The sequence below is a fragment of the Malaclemys terrapin genome, chromosome 1 (assembly GCF_027887155.1).
Source record: "Malaclemys terrapin pileata isolate rMalTer1 chromosome 1, rMalTer1.hap1, whole genome shotgun sequence".
NCBI classification, from domain to species: domain Eukaryota; kingdom Metazoa; phylum Chordata; order Testudines; family Emydidae; genus Malaclemys; species Malaclemys terrapin.
The window spans coordinates 14,617,064-14,640,843 of record NC_071505.1 but is presented as its reverse complement, the minus strand read 5'-3'; the positions used below and the strand labels follow the sequence as shown (position 1 = coordinate 14,640,843).

Below are 23,780 nucleotides of genomic sequence, written 5' to 3'. Positions count from 1 at the left end.
CGAGTCCGCTCCAGCGCCCGGAACCCTCCGCCCAGGCCCAGCGGAGCCGCCCGGAACTCGCTCCCGCTGTACCAGACAGGGGACCCGGCGGGAGGTGCCAGCCGATGCACAGGGGCGGAAGGAGCGGCAGCCGAGACCCGGAAGGGAAATCGGCGAGGGTGGAAGGTTGGGGGTTAAGCGATCCCTGCGCGAGGCTGGGAGCGGGCAGTGAGCGCGGAGGAGCAGCTGGCGAGGGTCCCGGCCAGCCAGTCACCGCGCAGAGGGTAACGGTCAGAGGCGGCTGGAGGGCGGGGCCACGCCGTGTGGAGAGCGGGTGCAGCTCGGGCTCGGGATAGGGCGGCAGGAGACGGGGGTGGCGTCATGGGGGGCAATGGGGCTGCAGGGAATGGAGGAGGTGTCACGGGGGCAGTAGGGACGGGGGTGGCATAGCAAGGAGCAGGAGAAATGGGGCGGTGTCACGTGGAATGGGGCAGTAGGGATGGGGGGCATAGAAGGGGCAGGGGGAATGGGGTGGTGTCGGGGTGGAATGGGGCGGTAGGGACGGGGTTAGTATAATGGGGGGCAGGGGGAATGGGGTGGTGTCGGGGTGGAATGGGGCGGTAGGGACGGGGTTAGTATAATGGGGGGCAGGGGGAATGGGGTGGTGTCGGGGTGGAATGGGGCGGTAGGGACGGGGTTAGTATAATGGGGGGCAGGGGGAATGGGGTGGTGTTGGGGTGGAATGGGGCGGTAGGGATGGGGTTAGTATAATGGGGGGCAGGAGAAATGGGGCGGTGTCATGTGGAATGGGGCAGTAGGGATGGGGGCAGGGGGAATGGGGTGGTGTCGGGGTGGAATGGGGCGGTAGGGATGGGGTTAGTATAATGGGGGGCAGGGGAAATGGGGCGGTGTCACGGGGAATGGGGCAGTAGGGATGGGGGCAGGGGGAATGGGGTGGTGTCGGGGTGGAATGGGGCGGTAGGGATGGGGTTAGTATAATGGGGGGCAGGGGAAATGGGGCGGTGTCACGGGGAATGGGGCAGTAGGGATGCGGGTTGCATAACATGGGCAGGGGCAATGGGGAGTAGGGATGGGGCATAGTAGGGGGCAGGGGGAATAGGGTGGTGTTATGGGGGGAATGGGGCAGTAGGGACAGGTGGCATAACGTGGGCAGGGGTAATGGGGTAGTAGGGATGGGGCATAGTGAGGGGCGGGGGGAATAGGGTGGTGTTATGGGGGGAATGGGGCAGTAGGGACAGGTGGCATAACGGGGGCAGGGGAAATGGGGTGATGTCACGGGGCGAATGGGGCAGTAGTGTTACCAGCTTTGTCTCTGTTGCTTTTTACAGCTTTGCCTGTTACTTTGGGGTATGCTCATTTATTAAGTTTACTCTTCTTGGAAAGGGAGGGTGTTCTGTATTTCTATCAATGTACTACTTGTGTTTTCATATGGAGCTCTACTTCTCCTGCAAGTTCCCTCCCAGTGGAGCTATCCTGCAGGGCCTAAGTTCTCCAGGGCTGGGTTCTTCTAGCCCAGGGGTGGCCAACCTGTGGCTCCGGCGTCACATGTGGCTCTTCAGAACTTAAAATGTGGCTCCTTGTATAGGCACCGATCTGGAGCTAAAGCTATAGGTGGGAGGCGCTGGGAGCAGTGGCAGGGAGTTGATGGGAGGCTGCTGATGTATTACTGTGGCTCTTTGGCAATGTACATTGGTAAATTCTAGCTACTTCTCAGGCTGAGGATGGCCACTCCTGTCCTAGCCCCAGAATCGACACACACACATACATTAACAGAGTATCGGGGGTAGCCGTGTTAGTCTGTATCTACAAAAACAACAAGGAGTCTGGTGGCACCTTAAAGACTAACAGATTTATTTGGGCATAAGCTTTCGTGGGTAAAAACCTCACTTCTTCAGATGCATAACTATGCTTATGCCCAAATAAATCTGTTAGTCTTTAAGGTGCCACCAGACTCCTTGTTGTTTTTATACATTAACAGAGTGTGTCTGAGAGGACCGGGTTAATCAGCACTCCCACGTTGACCCCTTATATGTCCCTGGACTCAGTAGGCTGGGTCGAGCAGCATTTCCAAGCTGTCACCCTCATAGGCCTTTGGATTCAGCAGACTGTGTTGAACAGCACTTCCAAGCGATCACCCTTGTGTGCCATGGGCACCGCATCAGAATAAAGTACGCCTGAGCAGGCTGGGTCGAGCAGCACTTTCAATCTGCCACCCTCATATGCCCCTGGACTCAGCAGACTGGGTTGAGCAGCACTTCAAAGCTGCCACCCTCATATGTTCCAGGTTCAGCACTATCCCCACTTTCACGTTACAGTTGTTCTGGTAGTAATCGGCTTGATGAGCAAACCACATAGGATTTTTGGGCACTGCAGGGATCTTTTAGCTTAGGTAGGAGGAGCATTGCTGCAGAACGAATGAGGAAACCAAAAAACACTCACAAGGGGCGGGGGGATAGAGAAGCAACCAGCTTAATAATGAAAGTTATTTATTGCCAGTTAATAACCATAGGGGAGCCAAACAAACAAAACAGTTATCGTATTAAATCCAACTTAAACTTGATTATAGAAGTCAGGTTTAGAAAACTATAACTGATCACACAAGTCAGGGTCAGAAGGCTATACTCAGAGAGAGTGAGCTGGGTTCTCACCACTCCATGAAGCTTGAATTGATGGGGGACGGGTCCCAGGTGGTGGTGGTAGCTGAGGGTCCAGAGTGCTGGAGACAGGCAGAGCCCCTAGCATGATCAGTTTGGAGAAGATGAAATCCTAATGGAACCGATGCAGATTTTGGATCCAGGCATCAGAACACTTACTTGAGCATGGGTAAGGTTTTTTTGTAGAGAAACAGTAATGGTTCAAGGGAGAACACTAGCTTTGTTTGTGCAAACTGGTGGCTCAAGGGAGAATACCAAAGTTGTTTTGTTCAGGCTAGACAATAGGAACTGATCATTCCTGGCTTTGGGCGGTGTTTCTTGGCGGGAGCTCACAACGCAATTAGGGAGCTTCACTATTTTGGATACCCATAAAGGATTTATTACTAGAATTAGTCTGATAATTAATGAGCTGGGTGTGTGCAGGTGTAGGTTCTTTAACATCTGGAGCAGAGATTCCCCATGATGTAGTACTTCTCTGCTTCTCTGTTCCCATAGTTCCTTGCAGTTCTTGCCTTGGAATCTCTGTTCCCCATTCTGTATGCTAATGTAGATGCCTCCTTGTCCCATCTCCGATGCAAATGAGGCTAGGGGAGTTTCCTTAATCCTGTCATCCTTATCCCAGGGGTTTAGGTGTCTCTCTCCCTGCCTTTTCATTGCTTTTTGTAAGTCTGTCTTCTGATCAATTTTGATTCAAGCAGAGGCTTGGGGGGGGAGGTCTTTTGTGAGTCAGGCACGCTGGGTACTACACCCTGGTTTCCCAAGAACACAGACCTGACGGGTAACAGTAGGAATGGACGTGGCATAACGGGGGGCAGGAGCAATGGGGCAATGTTACAGGGGGAATGGGTCAGTAGGGACAGGGATGGCATAAGGGGGGCAGGGGAAATGGGGCAGAGTCTGGGGGGATGGGGCAGTAGGGATGGGGTGGCATAACGGGGTGCAGGAGGTACATGGCTTCTCCTCCTCCTTTGGGGATGATTCCTCATTGCCAGGACATCATATCAGTTTTCCATTACCATGGTGGATGGGTTGGGGGCAGGGGTGGAGAAGTAACCAGCTGCCAGTGTCCTCCCTGGGACAGAGCCATATGCTCTTCCCCCGGCGGTGTGGGTGGGTGGCCCATTTCAAACAGTTGACAAGTTGTGTAATGACCCATCCACTCCCAGTCTTTATTCAGGCCTAATTTGATAGTGTCAAATTAGGAGTGGATGGGTCATTACACAAACTAAAAACTATTTTCCCATCCTAATTTTTCCTCCTACTGTTACTCTCACCTTCTTGTCAACTGTTTGAAATAGGCCACCCTGATTACCACTACAAAAGTGATTTTTCCTCCTGCTTATAGCCCACTTTAATTGAATTGTCCTGTTAGAATTGGTAAGGCAACCCCCATCTTTTCATGTACTCTGTGTATATATAGCTTCCGACTGTATTTTCTACTCCATGCATCTGATGAAGTGGGTTTTAGTCCACAAAAGCTTATGCCCAAATAAATCTGTTAGTCTCTAAGGTGCCACAAGTACTCCTCGTTGTTCTCCCCTTTTGTGTCTCTCTTCATGCCTTTTACGCTGTAGCCCTTTGCACTCAGAACTAGCCTTGCAGAAGGTGCACAAAATTATTATACTCCCTTAATTCAGATTCTTCTAAATTGGGCTAACTCACCTAAATCCTCACCTGTCCATTAACTGAAACAGACTTTGTAATAATAATTGCAATGTTTTGATAACCATCCTCTGGCTATCTAAAGCAGTTTTTCTTTCTCTCCATTTAGAACATAACCCCAATGAGGCAAGGACCATTTATTCCTCGATATCCTGTACAGTGCTCAGTAGGCCATCAGTGCTAATAAACATTAGAGCAGAAATGTAACATTGTCATCCTGATACTTGGCAACCATTGATTTCTTTTCCTTTTGGCTGTTATTTTCATGTTCTTTCTCAGTGCTCAAGTTAGTGCACTATTTGCTTTCTTTAGTGTTTTTTTTAGGCTTGGTCTACACTCTACAGTACCAACTTGTGTTGGTATAACTATGTCACTCAGGGGCATGGATTTTCCACGCTCCTGAACAACGTAGTTATACTGACCTAACCCCTAGTGTAGACAGTGCTATGTCACTCATTGACATAGCTGCTGCTCTTGGGAAAGTGAAGTTCCTACGCTGACAGAAGCGTTCCCGTCAGCATAGGTAGCGTCTTCACTAAGTGCTACAGCAGCGCAGCTGCAACACTAAGGGTATGTCTTCACTACCCGCCGGATCGGCGGGCAGTGATTGATCCAGCGGGGATCGATTTATCGCGTCTAGTCTAGATGCGATAAATCGACTCCTGAGCGCTCGCCCGTCGACTCCTGTACTCCAGCTCGGCAAGAGGCGAAAGCAGACTCACCGCATGAAGGTACCACGGTAAGTCGATCTAAGTACGTCGACTTCTGCTACGTTATTCACATAGCTGAAGTTGCATAACTTAAATCGATTCTCCTCCCCCACCCCCAGTGTAGACCAGGGCTAAGTGTAGACAAGCCCTTAGCCTCATTAGTGATGTTGGCACAGTTCAACAAAGGAAGCTGGACTTGGGCTGCTAGCTGCTTCTAGCAGCAAATCCATAGGCATTTGTGCAATGCAAATGCAGTGGCTATTGGTGGCAGATCAGTGGATTTAAAAGATTATTTAGAATCTGGAGGACAAATCATTGCAAATATACACATCAAGGTGCTGTAGGAAAAATTTTGTACTTAAACTACTTGACAGTATCCCCTGAGAGCATTTTTTGAAAGACATCCTAGAGTGGGAAGAAACCTGGATATTTAGTTTAGTCCTGAACTTGTTTCTGAACAGCATACTCAAGCTGCTGCTAAATCTGGTTGCTATCAATTGGGAAACATAGCTGGGATCAGATCATGCCTTCTGAAGACTGATTTAGGGAAGCTTATCCATGTTTTATTACATCTTGGATAGCTTATTGTAATGTTCTTGCAGCAGGGCTAACCTCTAAGCTGATTTGTAGGCTTTAGTTGGCTCATTTCTGAATTGCTTCAAGGATAAGTTTAAAAACTGATTTGGGTGTGTGTGTGTGGGGGGGGGGACGGGACGGGACGGGACTAGGAGGTTACCTTAAAGAGAGGTCTGATCGGAATGTAGAATTAACAGTGAGACCAAACTCACTCCTCAGGTAAGCAGGTCTGAATTGAGCCCCAGGAGAGGTGAGTGGAGCAGATAGTGTGACAAATTTAGTGTCCTATATTACTAGCCCTAAGAGGCAAGTGGACAGGACTAGGTGGACCTAAGTTTCTGCCCACGTTTACAAGTACGTATCAGCTGTTAGGCTGAGAATGCAAGCGAAACCGGAATTCACAATTTTGATGATTTTTTTTAACTGAAATCAGGATTTTAAAATTGCACTGGTAGCCATAAAGCATTACATTAATGGCGTTCATCTAATCGTGATACAGGACTACACATTGTTGTAGGTGATAGTACAAGAGAACATCCTGTTCCAGGGCTTTGGTATGATGTGTGTCCATAGATCTGATGCACAAATACAATGCAGCTTTAGACCAGCTTATTTTCCATTGCAGTTAATTTTGTTTATTAATCTTTAACTGTGTTGCTGCTCTCAAATTATGACAACGTATGAATCATAACCCTCAATGAGCCAAATTATATTTCAGTGTTTTGACACCTGAAAGTCCTGATTCCATGCCATCTGCAGAATGTGGAAATCTGACACTTCTTTCAAAAACCTTGTCTAAATGTCACTCAGAGTTATTGCACCAACTAGTGGAAAATATCAAAACTGCTGAAGCAGAGATACTGACCTGAAGAAAACCTTGGTGTAAGCTCAAAACTTGTCTCTTTCACCAAGAGAAGTTGGTCCAGTAAAAGATATTACACTTCACCTACCTTGTCTCTATAATATCCTGGGACAGACATGGTTACAGCAACACTGCGTATGTCTAATCTCTATCATTGTCTCTTTCTGAAATGGTTGTGAAATAGGAGGCATTTTCTGTCTATTTTGGATTCTGCTATTACTAACCATTCAAGCTTAGTTTATTATAGAACATATGTGACAAAGTTTCCTTGTATCTCTTTGTTGCAGGTCTAACTTAACAATAACTTTAAAGTCTGAGTCTTCTTTGTGAAAGATGCTTTGGCTTCATCCTGCAGTCATTAAGCTGGCAAGGACTCTGTCATGGGATACACTCACTGCTACGATGGTGCCTCCTCCTGGCTACTCTGGGGATTGGCTCCCTCCAGCTCTGATGCCCTCTTCCATCATCCCACCCTCACAACAGCCCCACTTGCTCTATGGGATTCTATGCAACTTCTGTTTGTAACACAGCCCTCCAACCACCTCACTATAGGGTCCACCCCTAAAGTCTCTCCCGACCAACTGTCCAGCTGCCTTTCTAGGCCATCCTCTAATCTAAGACTATGCCACTATCCCAGTGGGTGATAGGGGAACCCAGGCCCACCCACTACTCCAGGTTCCAGCACAGCAATCCTCTGTCTCATGGTCTGCTTATGCTAAGATCCCATTGCTATTTCCCTCTGCTCTTTCCTACTTCCCTTCTCTTTCTCGGTGTTCTCTGGGGTTCAATTCAAGTGCCTAATTCTCAGGGAAAGACTGTCAACTACAGCCCACTTCTGTTCTCAGCTTGCTGGCTTTGTACAGGCCCGCCTATACCTGCTCAGCTGAGCTTCATCTTCTGTTAGGGCTTGCCTATCCAGTCTAATCCTTCCCCAAGTGCAGCCTGGTATGTTAATTAGCCCCTTCCTAGCAACCTTAACCCTTTCAGGTGAGGTGTGGCATGAAAACTCCATCACAGACCCCATAACACCTATGAGTCTCTCTGGCCTGAGTATGGATTGTAGATTTGGGCCTATAATAAATTAGTTGTGTTTCTGTAGTAGTATTGTATAGCGTCCTCCAGAATATGTAACATGCCTTGTCTTCATAGGACGGTGCTAGGGGAGATGTGCCACCGTGCATATACCCAAGAAAGCTGAGATAAGCACATGTCCAGTACTTTAAAAATATAGAATGGATTTTGTGAAAGAACAAGCTAAAGTCAGATGTACAGCAAGCAAGTACTGTGCAAGTTTCCCCACCCGTTGGTCATTTCTCATGATCATTATCCAGCACATCCTAAAGTTGGGGGAAAGACTCCTATTGGCTTCGCTGAGAGTTGGTGTAGGCTCATAAACAGTAAATAAAAAGCTATTAGGTCATTTCTTCCACCTCATTGCCAATGCTGGATTGTTCTCCAGTGGGTTTTTTCCTCCCCTTCTGCTTTATCCTGTCTGTTATCTCATTTCAGTAGTAACCCTGGGCTTCCTTTGAAGAGCAGCTTCTGTACTAAACCTATATAATAGTTTTGTGATGTAGACAAAGCACCAACCATTTCACTGACTTGAACCCAAGATTTTAGTGGTAAAAATGCACAGCTCTGCATCATTGTGCTGCCTGGCATGTCTTCTGCTTTAGAATTAGACAGGACAAATTCATTGGAAAATGGATAATCCTGCAGTGCCTCTTGAGTGGGAAAGGGACTGAATGACCTAAATGATTTTTTTTTTTTTTCCCTAGTCTAATTGCTGAGATTCCTCATTCTCAGCAGTGGTGGTTTTCACTCTGAATTCCCTTTGATATTTGGGGTTAATTCCTTAACCTGACCTGTGTCATGCTTTGTCCTCTAGGCCAGTTCGCATGCTGTGGCAATAGTGTATTGAGCTAAGATTCCATTGAGAGCAAAGTAGCACTGTGACTTAAAATGGGCAACCCTAGTCGTGCACCCTGCCATGCATGGCCTATAAATACCGTGGGGCAGCTCCTCAGCTGGTGCAAATTGCACTAGCTCTTTTGCAGTCAGTGAAGCCATGAGAATTTATATCCTCTGAAGATCTACCCCCATATGTCTTAGCAGCATCTATGATGTTTGCAAGCTGATGAGTGTGTGACCTTAAGTGTTAATGAAGCGTGTTTAGGAGAATGATTTGTTAATTCAGAATGCATGGATGAATGGTTTGACTTTACTCTGAAGGTAAATATTAATTCTCTGTTTTGTAGTAGTGTGGACTTTGTGCAGGAGACATCCCTGAAAATGGAAAACAACACAACCACAGAGATTCTGAAATCTACCAGACCATCCATCCTTAAAGAAGAGGTATAAAGCATTTATTTTTGTCATGTTTATATTTTTTATTAACTAATTTTAACGTTTATTTAAGGCTGCTATTGAATGTTGGAAAATATTACATCTGTGCAGAGTGAGAGAACCTTACGCTATGTAGCGTGGTAGATGTATGAAGATAGGGCTTTTGTCCTGAAGTCATTACAGTCGAAGTAGGTGACATGCAGATGAAAGATGAGGAACTTTCACCTTAAAACAATCATAGAAATTACACAAAGGTTATCTAGTGCATCTCCCCTCTCCCTCAGACCCGCCCTCCCCAGGCACAGTTGTTCCCGACAATACTTCCTAGGCTGTTCAGGGTAGTTTTGAATGTCTGAAATAATGGGACTTTCACCACTTCCCTGGAGAGATCATTCCACTGTAACTGAATTCACTGCTTTCTGATATTCAGCCTACATTTTCCTTTCCTTAAAGATGACCTGCAAAGGATTTTTAAAAATTGTGTGTGCGCCCTTTTTTTTGCTGCTTTATGGTATATAAAGGGCACCTGAAAAGTTTTTGTTTTTTAGTTTTTTTTTTTTCAACAGTTTGTTCTTGTTCCTATCTTAGCAGTATTGGAAATATCAGATCTAGTCCTCTCTGGTTATAGAGGTGGTGTCCTGGGAGTATTGTGGACGTTTACTCTGAGCTTGTGCACCTTAACTGAAGCTGCAGGAGTATTGAGTCTTTAAACAATGAAATCCTTTCTCTAAAGTGTTTGTTAGCCTTTGGAGTTAAATGGTTGTTTAAAAAAGGACTTTTAAACTGTCGTATTAAAAATCTCTTCCCCTTTCAGTTGGTCAGCTTTCATTCTCTTGATGCTTTTGGTGTCATAATTTCATTAGATCTCCAGTCACTATAGTTTTCCATGGCAGAAAAGACCCAAATTTCTTTCGTAAATAAGCAAGTAGGAAAACTTGAACATTTCAGAGGTTTTAATTTTTCAATGAAGCAAAACTGGGCACAAGCCTTTTCAGGCTACTTTAATTTCAGCCTATTACTCCTCAATCCCTTTTGCTATTCTAAATTATTCTTCTTCTGCTTTGTCTTTTGCACCCTCCAAATAGTGGTAGCAGGTTGTAGCCAGCTCTAGTATATTTCAGGTCATTTGTGTTTCCCTGTGCCATGCTGGTTTTCACCAGACTTCTTGTGGCATTGTTTGAGAATAGAAGTCACAGCCCCTCTGCCCATGACCTTTTACTAAAGCAATTGTGTATTTCTGATTCTGAGTCACCTAACATTGGAGTAGAGTTTCTCTCTAAGGCACCTGCTGGTTGTGCCCTCTAACTGTTTCTGCAGTCAGGTTATGTTGGAGAGGAGCAGATTTTATTGGCATATAACCGCAATAGAGAGAAGTCACAAATAGAAGGTGATTCAAACTGAACATGCTTAGCTGAACGTTATGTGAAGCGTCGTTAGCTAAGGTCTAAGCAAAGGATTTGTCTCTCACAGCGTAAAGCTTTCTCTCTCTATCAGCTGGCACGGAGTTTGACCATGCGTCCAACCAGGCATGTGACAGCAAAGATTCTTTTTTCTTTCTAGGTAACACTGAGGGCTTTGTAGTTCTCCAGTAGCATGTAATTCACCTGGGCTTTGGGGTGGATTCTGGAGCATTTAAATAACAACCACTCACAGGAGGTGCTGGATGACCTATACCCTGTTAACTATTACACTGGATTGCCTCTTAATTGCAGCTTTTGGCCTCTGTTGGTATACCAAACATTCTTATGACAGGTATCCTGTTTTACTACATACATGGCATTCCCTTTTGCCGCCTCCTTTCTCAGGTTTGGATGTGGTCCAATTCCTGGTAAATTTAGTCATTTCTTCCTCCCTCACGCTTTCTTGGAGCTGACTGATATGGTTCTGACTTCCGCCATTCTCCCCTTTGCTATTTAACAATGCCGAGATAGATACTGGGGTAATGATTTGCCGGGTTTGCTGCCTATGCAACATTGTTGGGCCACAATCAGTAATCCAGGCCTTTATATCGTCTGCAAAGTTTAAAAATAATTGTTCAATCCCCATTAACTCAAAGGCGCAGAAATCTTGGGTTTTTTTTTTTTTTTAATATATAATTCCCTTGGTTTGGGCTGCAACTGCAACATGATTTTCATCTCTTCCTATTTTGGGTCTCATGCAGTTTATTCCCTGTATGCCTTAGGAGTTAATTCAAAGCAATAAAATATACCTGGGTGCTTGCAATCCAGCCTTATATAAGTCTGAATGCTTCCTACATGTTACACCTTGGCAAAGGAATTAGAAACTTCACCTTCTCCATTCCTGCTACACTGTTGTGACCACAGATCATCCAAAAGCCCTTGGAAAGTATTTCTGTCTTCCTGTAATTCAAGGATAACTTAGGACAACCTTGCAAAATAACCATGTAAATTTCCAGGCACAAAATCTACTTGGCCACCTTTACCATGGTGATGGAAAAGCGGTTGACATTTCGTTTGCCCCTCAAAATAACTGACTTGTCCCAGGCAAGTGGACAAGTAGAATGCTGTAAGATGCACTTAGAATTGGTGTTAGGGATGAAGTGAGATGATCCATTTCCATAGTCAGTTACTGAATTCTTAGATTACTGGTGGCTCAGTCTCTGTCTCTTCATTCTGTGCTTGTTTTTCTCTCTTCACATGCTCTAGATGTTGCTGTTGTTTTTTTGGGCTGTATTCTTTTTCTCTTTCTAGCAGGAGTTTCTCCAATTTCATGACCTTTGTGGCCAGATGTCCCATATACTCCCAGGCCTGGTCTACACTACAGAAATTTGATGTATTAGCCACCTGAGACTACACTGCATCACCCTGCTGATGTAACCTATCCCCAAGCCTCCTAGTCTCCTAGTCCTGTGCAGGATGTTAGAAACAAGTCTTCTGTCTGCCCTCCCAGCAGCCATTTAATTAGCAAAGACTACTCCACCCTTACAGTGCAAGCCATAATAAATGAGAGAAACAGCAAAACTAACATCTAGTTCCACCTCTCCTCAAGGGACCACACACGAATGGGCAAAACACTAGGTGGAGGGAAGTTTAAAAATACCTCTGCTCAGCCAAAAAGCGCACAGGCATCTGGGTGGCCATGGAGTTGATAGTAATGATAACGCATAGAGCTTTTCATTGGTAGAGCTCCAAAGACCTTCAAATCAGGTAAGAATCACTATCCTTATGTTACAGATGGGGAGAATGGTGACAGTCCCAAAGTGAGTCAGTGGCAGAGTTGGGAATAGAACCAATTCTCCTGACTCCCAGATCTCAGATAACCGGGCAGTCACAACCCCCATCATGGCTAAAGCCCATATAGGCAAATTCTCCATACCCCTTTTTCACACAGCTGAAACCAGCCCCCTGCTAGGGGCAAGGCATTGCCTTCCTGTTTTATTTTAAAGATTAGGGCTGAGACTTTCAAAGCAGCCCAAAGGAGTTGGGCACCCAAATCCCACCAAATTTCATTGAAACTCCTTTGAAAATCCCAGCCTAGCTGTACATACATCACATGAGTTATTTTCAATTCCTATTTCAAGAACTCCTCAGTGCATGCATTTACACGCTAGTATTACAGCTTCCCACACACACTGGATTTGCAGCTTGTCTTTCCAAAACAACAACAAAATTGCCCAGCAAATTTCCATGGGGACAATGCCCCAACTTGTTTAATTTATTATTCTTTGTTAGGCAATCGCAGAAAGAAAATGGGTGAAGCTTGAACAGACGACCTATGTTGATCCCTCAGGTAAAACCAGGTAATTTCCTTGCTGAGACATTTTAAAATTCTTGTAGTTCTTCCCAGTTTCTCTGTCTGAACCAGCCAAAGGCTATAGAATGTGAGCATCTATAAACCAATTACTTGACATACTAGGCTAGATTACCCCTTTGACATTAATGCAGTTATTCTGAGGAAGAATTTGACCTTTTTTGTTGTTGGAATATGTGTTAGCAGATATACTTTGTCCTGTAGCTTAATACCTTGGATTTGGTCCATGTGTTTTTCTTGCGGTTCCAGTCATTTGCAAAGATGCTGTGCAGACCTAATGCTGCAAGGTTTTAACATGCAAACAGATGATTATCAAGAGCTCCCTTTGGTTTTTCTGGTCCTTCCCAAAGAACTCCCTTTCCCCTGTTGATGGCATGATGTCTGAGACTGTGCAGGGTCTTGCATACTGTTGGGATGCTATTGTTTGGAGTAGGGGTGGTCTTACCTGTTTCTTACCCTCTCATTCATATTCTTGGGCCTGTCTAATTCTCTTCATGTGTCAGATTTATCTTTTTAATTAGTCATGATGACTGGAAATGACAGTGCTACCTTATTTTCCTTCTTCCTAGAGCATTGAGGTCCTTTCTGATTGCTCTCTCTAAAGTCTCCTTCCCCTTTAAGAGTAGCCTCAAGAAGTGGCAGTGATTGAGGCCTGTGTGAAAGGTTTATTTTTTGTGTCAGTCCTATCACTTACTTTTGATTTGCAAGAGAGGCTGTGTCATTTTTTGACTTCCAGTTACTAACAGGAATGGGTAACTGAGCTAGGAGCTTTCAGAGTAATCTGCTTTTATTTTCACGTAATGATTGTTATGCATGAGGCAGACGGAATGTAAGTATTTGCTTATTGTTTTTTCCGGGCAAAATTAGCCAGCCTATAAAACCTGTCCCTTCTATTTTATGTTGCAGCTCTTCAAAATAACTATTCTAAATACATTGACCTGCTGACTTAATTTCACCTCTGTGCTTCAGTTTCCCCATCTGTAAAATGGGGATAATGATACTTGTCTTCCTTTGTAAAGTGCTTTGAGATCCATAGATGCAAAATGCTATATAAGAACGAAATATTATGAGGGCTGTCAATCGCAGTTAACTCATGTGATTAACTCAAAAAATCACGATTAATTGTAGTTTTAATTGCACTGTTAAATGATAGAATACCAATTGAAATTTATTAAATATTTTTGGATGTTTTTCTACATTTTCAAATATATTAATTTCAATTACAACACTGAATACAAAGTGTACAGTGCTCACTTTATATTATTTTTATTACAAATATTTTCACTGTAAAAATTAAAAGAAATAGTATTTTTCAATTCACCTCATTCAAGTATTGTAGTGCAAACTCTATCGTGAAAGTGCAACTTACAAATGTAGGATTTTTGTTGTTGTTACATAACTGCACTAAATAATAAAAAGGTGTAAAATTTAGAGCTTACAAGTCCACTCAGTCCTACTTTTTGTTCAGCCAATCGCTAAGACAAACAAGTTTCTTTACATTTAGGGGAGATAATGCTGCCTGCTCCTTATTTACAATGTCACCTGAAAGTGAGAACAGGTATTTGCATGGCACTTTTGTAGCCAGCGTTGCAAGGTATTTGTGCCAGATATACTAAACATTCGTATGCCCCTTCGTGCTTCGGCCACAATTCTAGAGGACATGCTTCCATGCTGATGACGCTCATTAAAAAAATTATACATTAATTAAATTTGTGACTCAACTCCTTGGGGGGAATTGTATGTCTCCTGTTCTGTTTTACCTGCATTCTGCCATATATTATATGTTATATCAGTCTTGGATGGTGACCCAGCACATGATGTTCGTTTTAAGAACACTTTCACTGCAGATTTGACAAAACGCAAAGAAGGAACCCATGTGAGATTTCTAAAGATAGTTACAGCACGCAACCCAAGGTTTAAAACTCTGAAGTGCCTTCCAAAATCTGAGAGGGATGAAGTGTGAAGCATGCTTTTAGAAGTCTTAAAAGAGCAACATTCCAATTAGGAAATTACAAAACCCAAACAAGAAAACAACCTTCTGCTGGTGGCATCTGACTCAGATGATGAAAATGAACATGCGTCGATCCGCACTGCTTTGGATCATTATCGAGCAGAACCCATTATTAGCATGGACACAGGACCTCTGGAACGGTGGTTGAAGCATGAAGGGACATACGAATCTTTAGTACATCTAGCATGTAAATATCTTGTGATGGCAGTTATGACGGTGCCATGCAAATGCCTGTTCTCATTTTCAGGTGACATTGTAAATAAGAAGCGGGCAGCATTATCTCCTGCAAATGTAAACAAACTTGTTTGTCTGAATGATTGGCTGAATAAGAAGTGGGACACAGTGGACTTGTAGGCTGTAAAGTTTTACATTGTTTTATTTTTGAATGTAGTTATCTTTTTACATAATTCTGCATTTCTAAGTTCAATTTCATGATAGAGACTGCACTACAGTACTTGTATTTTTCAATTCACCTAATGCTATTTCTTATGTTTTTTATAGTGCAAATATTTGTAATCAAAAATAAATATAAAGTGAGCACTGTATTCTGTTGTAATTGAAATCAATATATTTGAAAATGTAGAAAACATCTAAATAAATGGTATTCTATTATTGACAGCGTGATTAATCATGCGATGAATCAAGATTCCTTTTTTTTTATTGTCCTAAGCAACCACCAAAAATCATTTGCTAGCAAGACTCTCTCTCTAACTAAAGGTGAAACAAAATTGAGACTGAGACCTTATGGATACTTTACAGTAATCACTTAGTATAGTGGCTTGCCTCTTGGCAGTTGCTAATCAGTACCATTCTCACTGTATGTTTGCATGTTTTGCTTTTGAATGAAGGTAGCAAAGTTCCAAGTTGGCTATTTGTGTGGAAAGCAGGTATATTTAGTACACTTCCTTTTTTAGGATTAACACATCCACTTTCTCTTCTTCTTACCCAACAGAATTTGGGAAACCGTAAAGCGTACTACCAAGAAAGAGGACAGTTCAGCTGATGGTATGGCAACAGTTACATTTTTGTGCATAACTTCTAATATTAATAATGATGAGGTGGTCTACTTCCATAAATAGCGACAACTGACACAATAAAAAGGTGCAGAGAATAGGAGTAAAATAAAATGAATAGTGTAAATCATGTAGAAGTATGGGCTGGATAAATGGACTATAAAGTGGATAGAAAGCTGGCTAGATCGTCGGGCTCAACAGGTAGTGATCAATGGGTCCATGTCTAGTTGGCAGCCGGTATCAAGCGGAGTGCCCAAGGGTCGGTCCTGGGGCTGGTTTTGTTCAATATCTTCATTAATGATTTAGAAGATGGTGTGGACTGCACCCTCAGCAAGTTTGCAGATGACACTAAACTGGAGGAGTGGTGGATACGCTGGAGGGTAAGGATAGGATACAGAAGGACCTAGACAAATTAGAGGATTGGGCCAAAAAAAAAATCTGATGAGGTTCAACAAGGACAAATGCAGAGTCCTGCACTTAGAATGGAAGAATCCCATGCACTGCTATAGACTAGGGACCAAGTGGCTAGGCAGCAGTTCTGCAGAAAAGGACCTAGGGGTTGCAGTGGACAAGAAGCTGGGTATGAGTCAACAGTGTGCCCTTGTTGCCAAGGCAGCTAACAGCATTTTGGGCTGTATAAGTAGGGGGATTGCCAGCAGATCGAGGGATATGATCCTTCGGCATTGGTGAGGCCTCATCTAGAGTACTGTGTCCAGTTTTGGGCCCCACACTACAAGGAGGATGTGGAAAAATTGGAAAGAGTCCAGCAGAGGGCAACAAAAATTATTAGGGGCCTCTGAGGCACATGACTTATGAGGAGAGGCTGAGGGAACTGGGATTATTTAGTCTGCAGAAGAGAAGAATGAGGGGGGATTTGATAGCTGCTTTCAACTACCCGAAAGGGGGTTCCAAAGAGGATGGATCTAGACTGTTCTCTGTGGTACCGACGACAGAACAAGGAGTAATGGTCTCAAGTTGCAGTGAGGGAGGTTTAGGTTGGATATTAGGAAAAACTTTTTCACTCGGAGGGTGGTGAAGCACTGGAATGGGTTACCTAGGGAGGTGGTGGAATCTCCTTCCTTAGAGGTTTTTAAGGTCAGGCTTGACAAAGCCCTGGCTGGGATGATTTAGTTGGGGTTTGGTCCTGCTTTGAGCAGGGGGTTGGACTAGATGACCTCCTGATATTCTATGATTCTATATATATAGTGCCATACGGCATGTATGGTGCTGTACTGTTGATCAAGTGTAGCTTAGGAGTAGAGCCTCTGCCCCAAGGAACTTACAAATCAGTACCCTTTGTAATCACATTGATGTCATTGTGATGGCTAGAGTAAGAACTGCTTGCATGACTAAGAGTTGCAGGATTAGGCCTTACAGTAAAATATTGCCAGAAAATGGATCCGTGGTCTGGGGAAAATCAGTGTCTGAACAAATATTTGATTTGATCACTTTTCCAATGGGAAGTCAGTTATGGTCCTGGGCAGTCAAAGGATCTGCAGCTTCCGGTTTGGAACCTGTTTGGACAAGGGTGTGGGGGACCAAATTCAAGTGGGAAGACTGTTAAGATTGTAGTAGCAGAGGGAAGACTCTAGGGTACCTGATTGGAGCTGTTGCTTTCAGACCCAGAGTTCCTGATGGTTATTAGGGTTTAAATGGAGTTGAGATCATCCAGCAGAGAGCAATAAATTAGTCATCTTTAGTTCTTTCAGTGCAATTTTATTTTTCAAAGTCAGTGGAAGTTGAGGGTGCTCACAATACATAAGTGTCAATGTTTGAACTACTCACATGTTGTGTTTTCGTTGCTCTTTTCTTTATGCTGGCAGGTGTATCAGTTATACCTGTGTTACAAAGAACTCTCCACTATGACTGCATTGTTCTAGTGAAACAATTCAGGCCTCCAATGGGAGGATATTGCTTGGAATTCCCTGCAGGTAGGTAACAAAAATATGAAGATGAAATACACAGAATGTATGTGTAGTTTACTCTGTCCATCTTGCTGAGGCTTGTAGATTTCAGTGTGTTGTGTCTTTCAGATTCCAAGATCAGTTGTGGTTTCTGTACTAGAATACAGGCTGTTGAGAGAGAGGGATATGTAGTAATGGAAAAAAATGTGAAATAGCACCCTGTCAGATTTTATTTGTAGAATCTGTTCAACCCAGTTTTTTTTCCCCCTTTCCCTCCCATCTTCCACTTCCAAAAGAGGGAAAACCCTTTGAGCTTGGCATTGGCATTCTCATTGTGAGAGTTGTAATTCCTTTTGGAGGGAGACAGCATGATTTAGAGGATAGGAGGCAGGAGTCCTGGGTTCTGTTCCTGGATGTGACACTGACCTTCTTGACCTCCCAGTGCCAGTTACCCCATCTGTAAAATAGGGCTGCTGATACTTTACCTTCCATTGTAAAGCTCCCTTAGATCTAAGGATGGACAATGCTGTAAAAGAGCTCAATTTTAACTATTATTTTTAATGTAACGTTTACACCGCAGGCCTCATTGAGGGAAATGAAAGCCCAGAAAGCGCTGCCTTGCGAGAGTTGGAGGAAGAAACGGGGTACAAAGGGGATATCGTTGAATGTTCTCCAGGTCTTTGTTGTTTCTTGACTACCTGACTCAGAGCCAATCCTGCCCCTCTTCATGGTCACAGAATGCCCTAAATTCAATGGATCTACGATGGGTCCGCTGTTCAGGATGGGAAGGGCACAGCGAGGGAGTGTGCACTCCCACAGTACCATATGGCAGTGCCCCAGGACAACACCAAGGAGCCATAGACATAGTCTGTGTGTCTATGACAGATGCGGATCCACTGGATAAAACTCAATACAGAGGGTTATAGAAACAGCTTCACTGTTGCTCTGAGGCATGTGGGGGAATGATTCTGCTCTTAAGGAAGATCCTCATTTACTCATGCTCTGCTCATGGGGCCAAGATTTGGTACTTGGTACAAAAAGTTCAGTAACTTAAAGGTCTGGCATCTTGTAATTAAAAGGTCTAGATGCCTGGACTTGATTTGACTTCTTCTCCAATAGGTTTAAGTGGCTCTCTTGAACCTACCTCCTGAATGAATAGCAGTTGCATCATGCAATCTCTGTGCAAGTCATCCTCATTTCAGCTGTGCAAAGGAAGGAGAACTCAGGTTCTCAGAGCTGATTAGCAGAAATGGGGAAGAAGGAAGTGCTGCCTGACATCAAAGTCCCCAAATCCTTTGCAGCCAGCATCTGTATTTAAATATTTTGTGCTGCCTGCCACAGAGCAGAGGCAAAACTGGGATTTAAGGAGAACCTTTATAAAGGGGGAAATGCTAGGGAAGAAATGGGAAATCTGGACTATGGATTCGAGCATGTTGCTATTAAGATTGAACTTTGCCCTTCTACTTTTGCACAATTTCCATAGTCTGGAGTGTTGTGTATGTAACTGATGGCAAAACTGGGCTCTTAGTATAGTTTGACTAGGAGCCTGCAGTTTAATCTTTGACGTACAGTGAACGAGGAGAATGTTTGTCACTGCAGTAGAAGCAATCAGTAGGTACTAACACAAATATGAAAAAGAATCTGTGTGTATTTAGAAGAGGAGACCATTGTGGGAAGAAGCACTTGTAAGTAGAGCTGGGTGAATGACTAGTTTTTTGGTTCAATGGCAGTTCTGAGGGGGATGGGGGGGAAGAATCAGTTCAGATTGAAGCACATCTGAATAGTTTTTGGAATTTTCAGTCAACTGAAAAAAATCATTTTGGGTCTGTCCAGAGCAGGGATTTGAACCTAGGTCTCCTACTTCAAGTGCACGCCTCAACTGGACTAACAGGATGCAGCAGCACAACTACTAGCTCCTTCTCCTCTGGCTGTTTTGTGAATGGCCAAAACTGCGTGTGAATCTCACAAATCGTTTTGGGTTGACCAAAACTGCATTTTGTGGCAAATAAACTTTGTCCAAAACATTTTGCCCAGCTCGCCTTGTACGAACAAATAACTAACCCAGACTTTTTGCCTGGTTTTGTGATGCATGCTGGTGAAGCTGCCTGCTGAATAAGTTTTCTCTCATTGCAGCAAAGAGTCCTGTGGCACCTTATAGACCAGGGGTCGGCAACCTTTCAGAAGTGGTGTGCCAGTCTTCATTTAGTCACTCTAATTTAAGGTTTCGTGTGCCAGTAATACATTTTAACATTTTTAGAAGGTCTCTTTCTATAAGTTCATTTAAATTAAAAAGCAGAGCCCCTCAGACCAGTGGCCAGGACCCGGGCAGTGTGAGTGCCACTGAAAATAAGCTCACGTGCTGCCTTTGGCACGTGTGCCATAGGTTGCCTACCCCTGTTATAGACTAACAGACGTATTGGAACATGAGCTTTCGTGGGTGACATGCATCTGACGAAGTGGGTATTCACCCACGAAAGCTCATGCTCCAATACGTCTGTTAGTCTATAAGGTGCCACAGGACTCTTTGCTGCTTTTACAGATCCAGACTAACACGGCTACCCCTCTGATACTTTTCTCTTATTGTATCAAATAGATCTGGGTGAAAGTCATGGTGTTAAAATGTCCAGTAGTATCGTCTCTTTCTCATAATGAACATCCTTTACTTTGTAGCTGTTTGCTTGGACCCTGGTTTGACAAACTGCACAACGCACATTGTGACAGTCACCATTAATGGAGATGATGCTTGTAATACAAGACCCATGCAAAAGCCTGGTGAGTCCAGGACATGTACAATATTTAATTTTTATCTATCTCATTAGAGGGACTGTCCTCTCTAAATATGCTTGGAAACTGTTGAAGGCAACAGCAATACAGGATTCTAGTAATGTCGCTGACATTCGTGGGTGTTAGAGCAGGAGCAGGCACTAAGCTCCAATGTGTGTCCAAACTTAGTTTTCTTTGTGTTAACACTTTTCTTTCTTCTTGTCTTTACAGAGGAAGGAGGTATGTTGCTCACTTAACTTCACTGTGGCTCGGAGCACAGCAAGTATGCTTCAGCTATACCGGATGTCACCCTGCACTCTGCTCTTCTCTGTGGTCAGGAGATATTTTCTCAACATCATTAGGATCACAGTCCTGATGGTGACACACTGCATGGGCTCCACTGACTTCGGCGCTCTTTAGATCAGACTTGAAATTCCCAAACAATTGTACCACAGCCTGGTTTAAGGAGGGGAAGTTTCAGTTGAAATGGTCTCCATGACCTATCTAGGATCAGTTCCTCAGCTGGTGTAAATTGGTGTAGCTGTAACTGAAGCCTGTGGATCTGGCCCCTAGACTGAAACTCTACAATTGTAAATCCAAATAGGGGGAACTGCTTGGGTAGTTATAGGCAAATAAGCAATATCTTGCATTCCTCAAGCATGTCTGCCCTTGCGTGGCAGGCAACATGTCAAGAATGAGCCCTCAGTTCTCAGATGTCTGTCATTCTTCCTCCACTCTGTGAAGTTAAACCTTTGTGGTCTCTTACCATACCAGGTATGCAGACCCAGGTTACATTAACATTTCAACAGTGAAATATCTGATCAGATGGACCAAATAGGGGGGAGGGATAGCTCAGTGGTTTGAGCATTGGCCTATTAAACCCAGGGTTGTGAGTTCAATCCTTAAGGGGGCCATTTTGGGATCTGGGGCAAAAATCTGTCTGGTGATTGGTCCTGCTTTGAGCAGTGGGTTGGACTAAATGACCTCCTGAGGTCCCTTCCAACTCTGGTATTCTATGATTCTATGAAATTGGGGGAAGGAGAATAGTGTCTGTCCTTGAAGTACAGTGGTTCCTGTCCCTAATATGTCACCATTCTCCAAGCTAGTTCTGTAGTTATTTCCCAAATTACTGCCTCAAAACTGCATTTCAAAGGCGCCTTTGATCTTGCTTGTGTCTTAATCGGTGAGCTTGGCTGTGTGCCTGGGTGATGATGGTCTCTGGCTGAAGGTGAACCTGAATCCAGTTCTTTGTCTGCCTTCCATCCGAGTATAAAAAGATGGGAATGAAATATACTTCTCTCAACATTAACTGAACTCTATATCAGATATGACTTGACAGATTAAAGACAATCCTTGTAAAATACACAAATTATCTATTTATTTTTTTTTGCTAGAATTTGTGGAAGTTGTTTCACTACCAAAGAATGATCTACTGCAGAGAATTGAAGGTAAGAGCACTTATTTTCTCTTGCACATTAAGCCAGTTAATAAAAGCTTTGAAAATTTCTTAGCTTCTTCACACTTACTGTAAATCAACTCACTTCTTAGCCCCTGTATTCAAGTTTCTCTGGAGATCTCTCAGTCTGGGAGATTTATAACCATTTTTAAAACCAAAACCATCTACTTTCTTAATTCTGTAATCTGGAAAACTTGCATATAACATGCCATGTATCAGGTGAACCTTCAAAATGAGGTTTGTCTTCCAGAAAGGAATGTTCATTAACACAATCTATCCAGCTGCAGTCTTGTTAGAAGCAATTACCAATGCAATGCCTGTTCCAGATAGCTTCCTACATCGGGTAGCTACCCATTTCCACCCCGAGGCTTATCCTGTGTGCTTCAAGTCAGTCCATATGCTTTTTTTAATTCATTACTACTAAATTAGTTAGTGATAATGCTCCAGGGGACTAACATGTCACAAGATTTTAAAGGACTAATGTGTTATAAAAGAAATATGGCAAAGCCTCCAAAAATTTTTAAACGTGGCCTGGATTTGTTCTGATACTTCACGCATTCATGCTACTTGTCAACCTCTGTCTGAAGTCTTCAGAAGTTTGTTTTTAATTTCTTACCCATAGTATGAATATGAACTTGCATCTGCCCCTGTTATGTCTGTCCTGTCCATGCCTTTCTGTTTGGAATTCATTATTATTGGTTGGTTTGGGTGTTTTGCAGAGCTAGTGGCAGAAGACCATATTTTAGTGGATGCCAGAGTTTACGCCTATGCATTGGCACTGAAGCATGCAACACAAAAACCCCTCCAAGTGCCTTTTATGAAGTTCTAAGGCTGCATCTGTACCCTCGTTGAATAGTGCCAGGATGGAGTCAAATGGTCAATATAGACTTGGAAGCTGTATGTTTTCTGACAATAAAAGGTCCTGTAGATTACACACAGTATTAAGCAATCATAGTTCCAGGAAAGATTGCTTGAACTACTTGTACTATATAAAGCCTTTCTCTAACTGTTCAATCTCTAACTCTGAATGGAATTTTATCCTTTGCAGAAGAATAAAAAATCATGGCCTGTTAAGAGATCACATCTTTTCCTTGCTCCTTCCTCTTAAAATATTCTTTTAGTGTTGAGCACTTCAGTTATGCTGAAACTATACACAGGGGTCACTTAATCCACCATTAAAGTGGAGCTGCTTCCCTGGTATAACACCCTTGGATTAAGGTAAGGGGAGGTAACTTCCCAAACTGACCTACACTAAACCTAGCTGCACAGAATACACCACAAAGCTTGAAGCCTTGGCTTTGCTAAGTATATACACTTTGAAATGGGGTCAGACCAGTGGCATTAACAACATTATGAAAAATGCCCTGTAATCACCTGTCACAAAAAGAAATCAAGCCTTTTGGTTTTTATATCTTCATCAGAGATATCAGCCAAAGTTTTCAAAACTGTCAGTCCCTTAAACGTGTCATGATGGGTACCCAAAAATCACTAGTCCCTCTTGAAAACTTTAGCTGGTATCTTTGAGGAAGATATAAGAACAAAGGGCTTGATCTCTTCTGGTCACTGGTGATTCCATGGCATTTTTCATAGTGGTAACTGCATTGGATTGACCCCATTCCAAACTACTACTTTGTAAATCCTATGGTTGCTTAGCATGTAAGATTTCATGGGTCTTCAGCCTTAGTGAGGGGGGAAAGTATTTAGATTCTTTTAATATCATGCTTGGTTGAAATTCTTCTGTGCCACCCATATAATGTCTAAGGCTAAATATGCACAGTGCTCTACTTCTCATTTCAATGCTATAACAAAAAGGGATTTAGTAAATTACCTAAAATAAATGATGGGGGAGGGAGATATTTATATCAGCATTTCTCAGAAGTGCATAAGCAGTCAGTAAGTAACTGAACTTTCATGAGAGTGGCTTTGGTGTGACGAGTTGCACCACTGTAGCTCTGACGGAGCTTTTATAGACGTAGCTTTCAAGTTTTCTAGAGGCAGAACATCAAGCTATAGACTCATGCAATCTTTCTTTCCTAAAGCTCATGGAATTAA

The 23,780-nt window shown here is 43.4% G+C and overlaps 1 protein-coding gene across 1 annotated transcript; it reads left to right on the top strand.

The window, feature by feature from the left end:
• The first annotated feature begins 104 nt into the window (after positions 1-104).
• Positions 105-22,802, top strand: NUDT5 (nudix hydrolase 5). The gene is made up of 10 exons (XM_054016563.1): positions 105-313; positions 8,723-8,819; positions 12,503-12,570; positions 15,545-15,597; positions 17,429-17,536; positions 18,090-18,185; positions 20,180-20,281; positions 20,504-20,512; positions 21,667-21,720; positions 22,448-22,802. The coding sequence occupies exons 1-10, from the start codon at positions 105-107 to the stop codon at positions 22,555-22,557; spliced, it is 906 nt and encodes a 301-aa protein (XP_053872538.1). The 3' UTR covers positions 22,558-22,802.
• Positions 22,803-23,780: the final 978 nt, after the last annotated feature.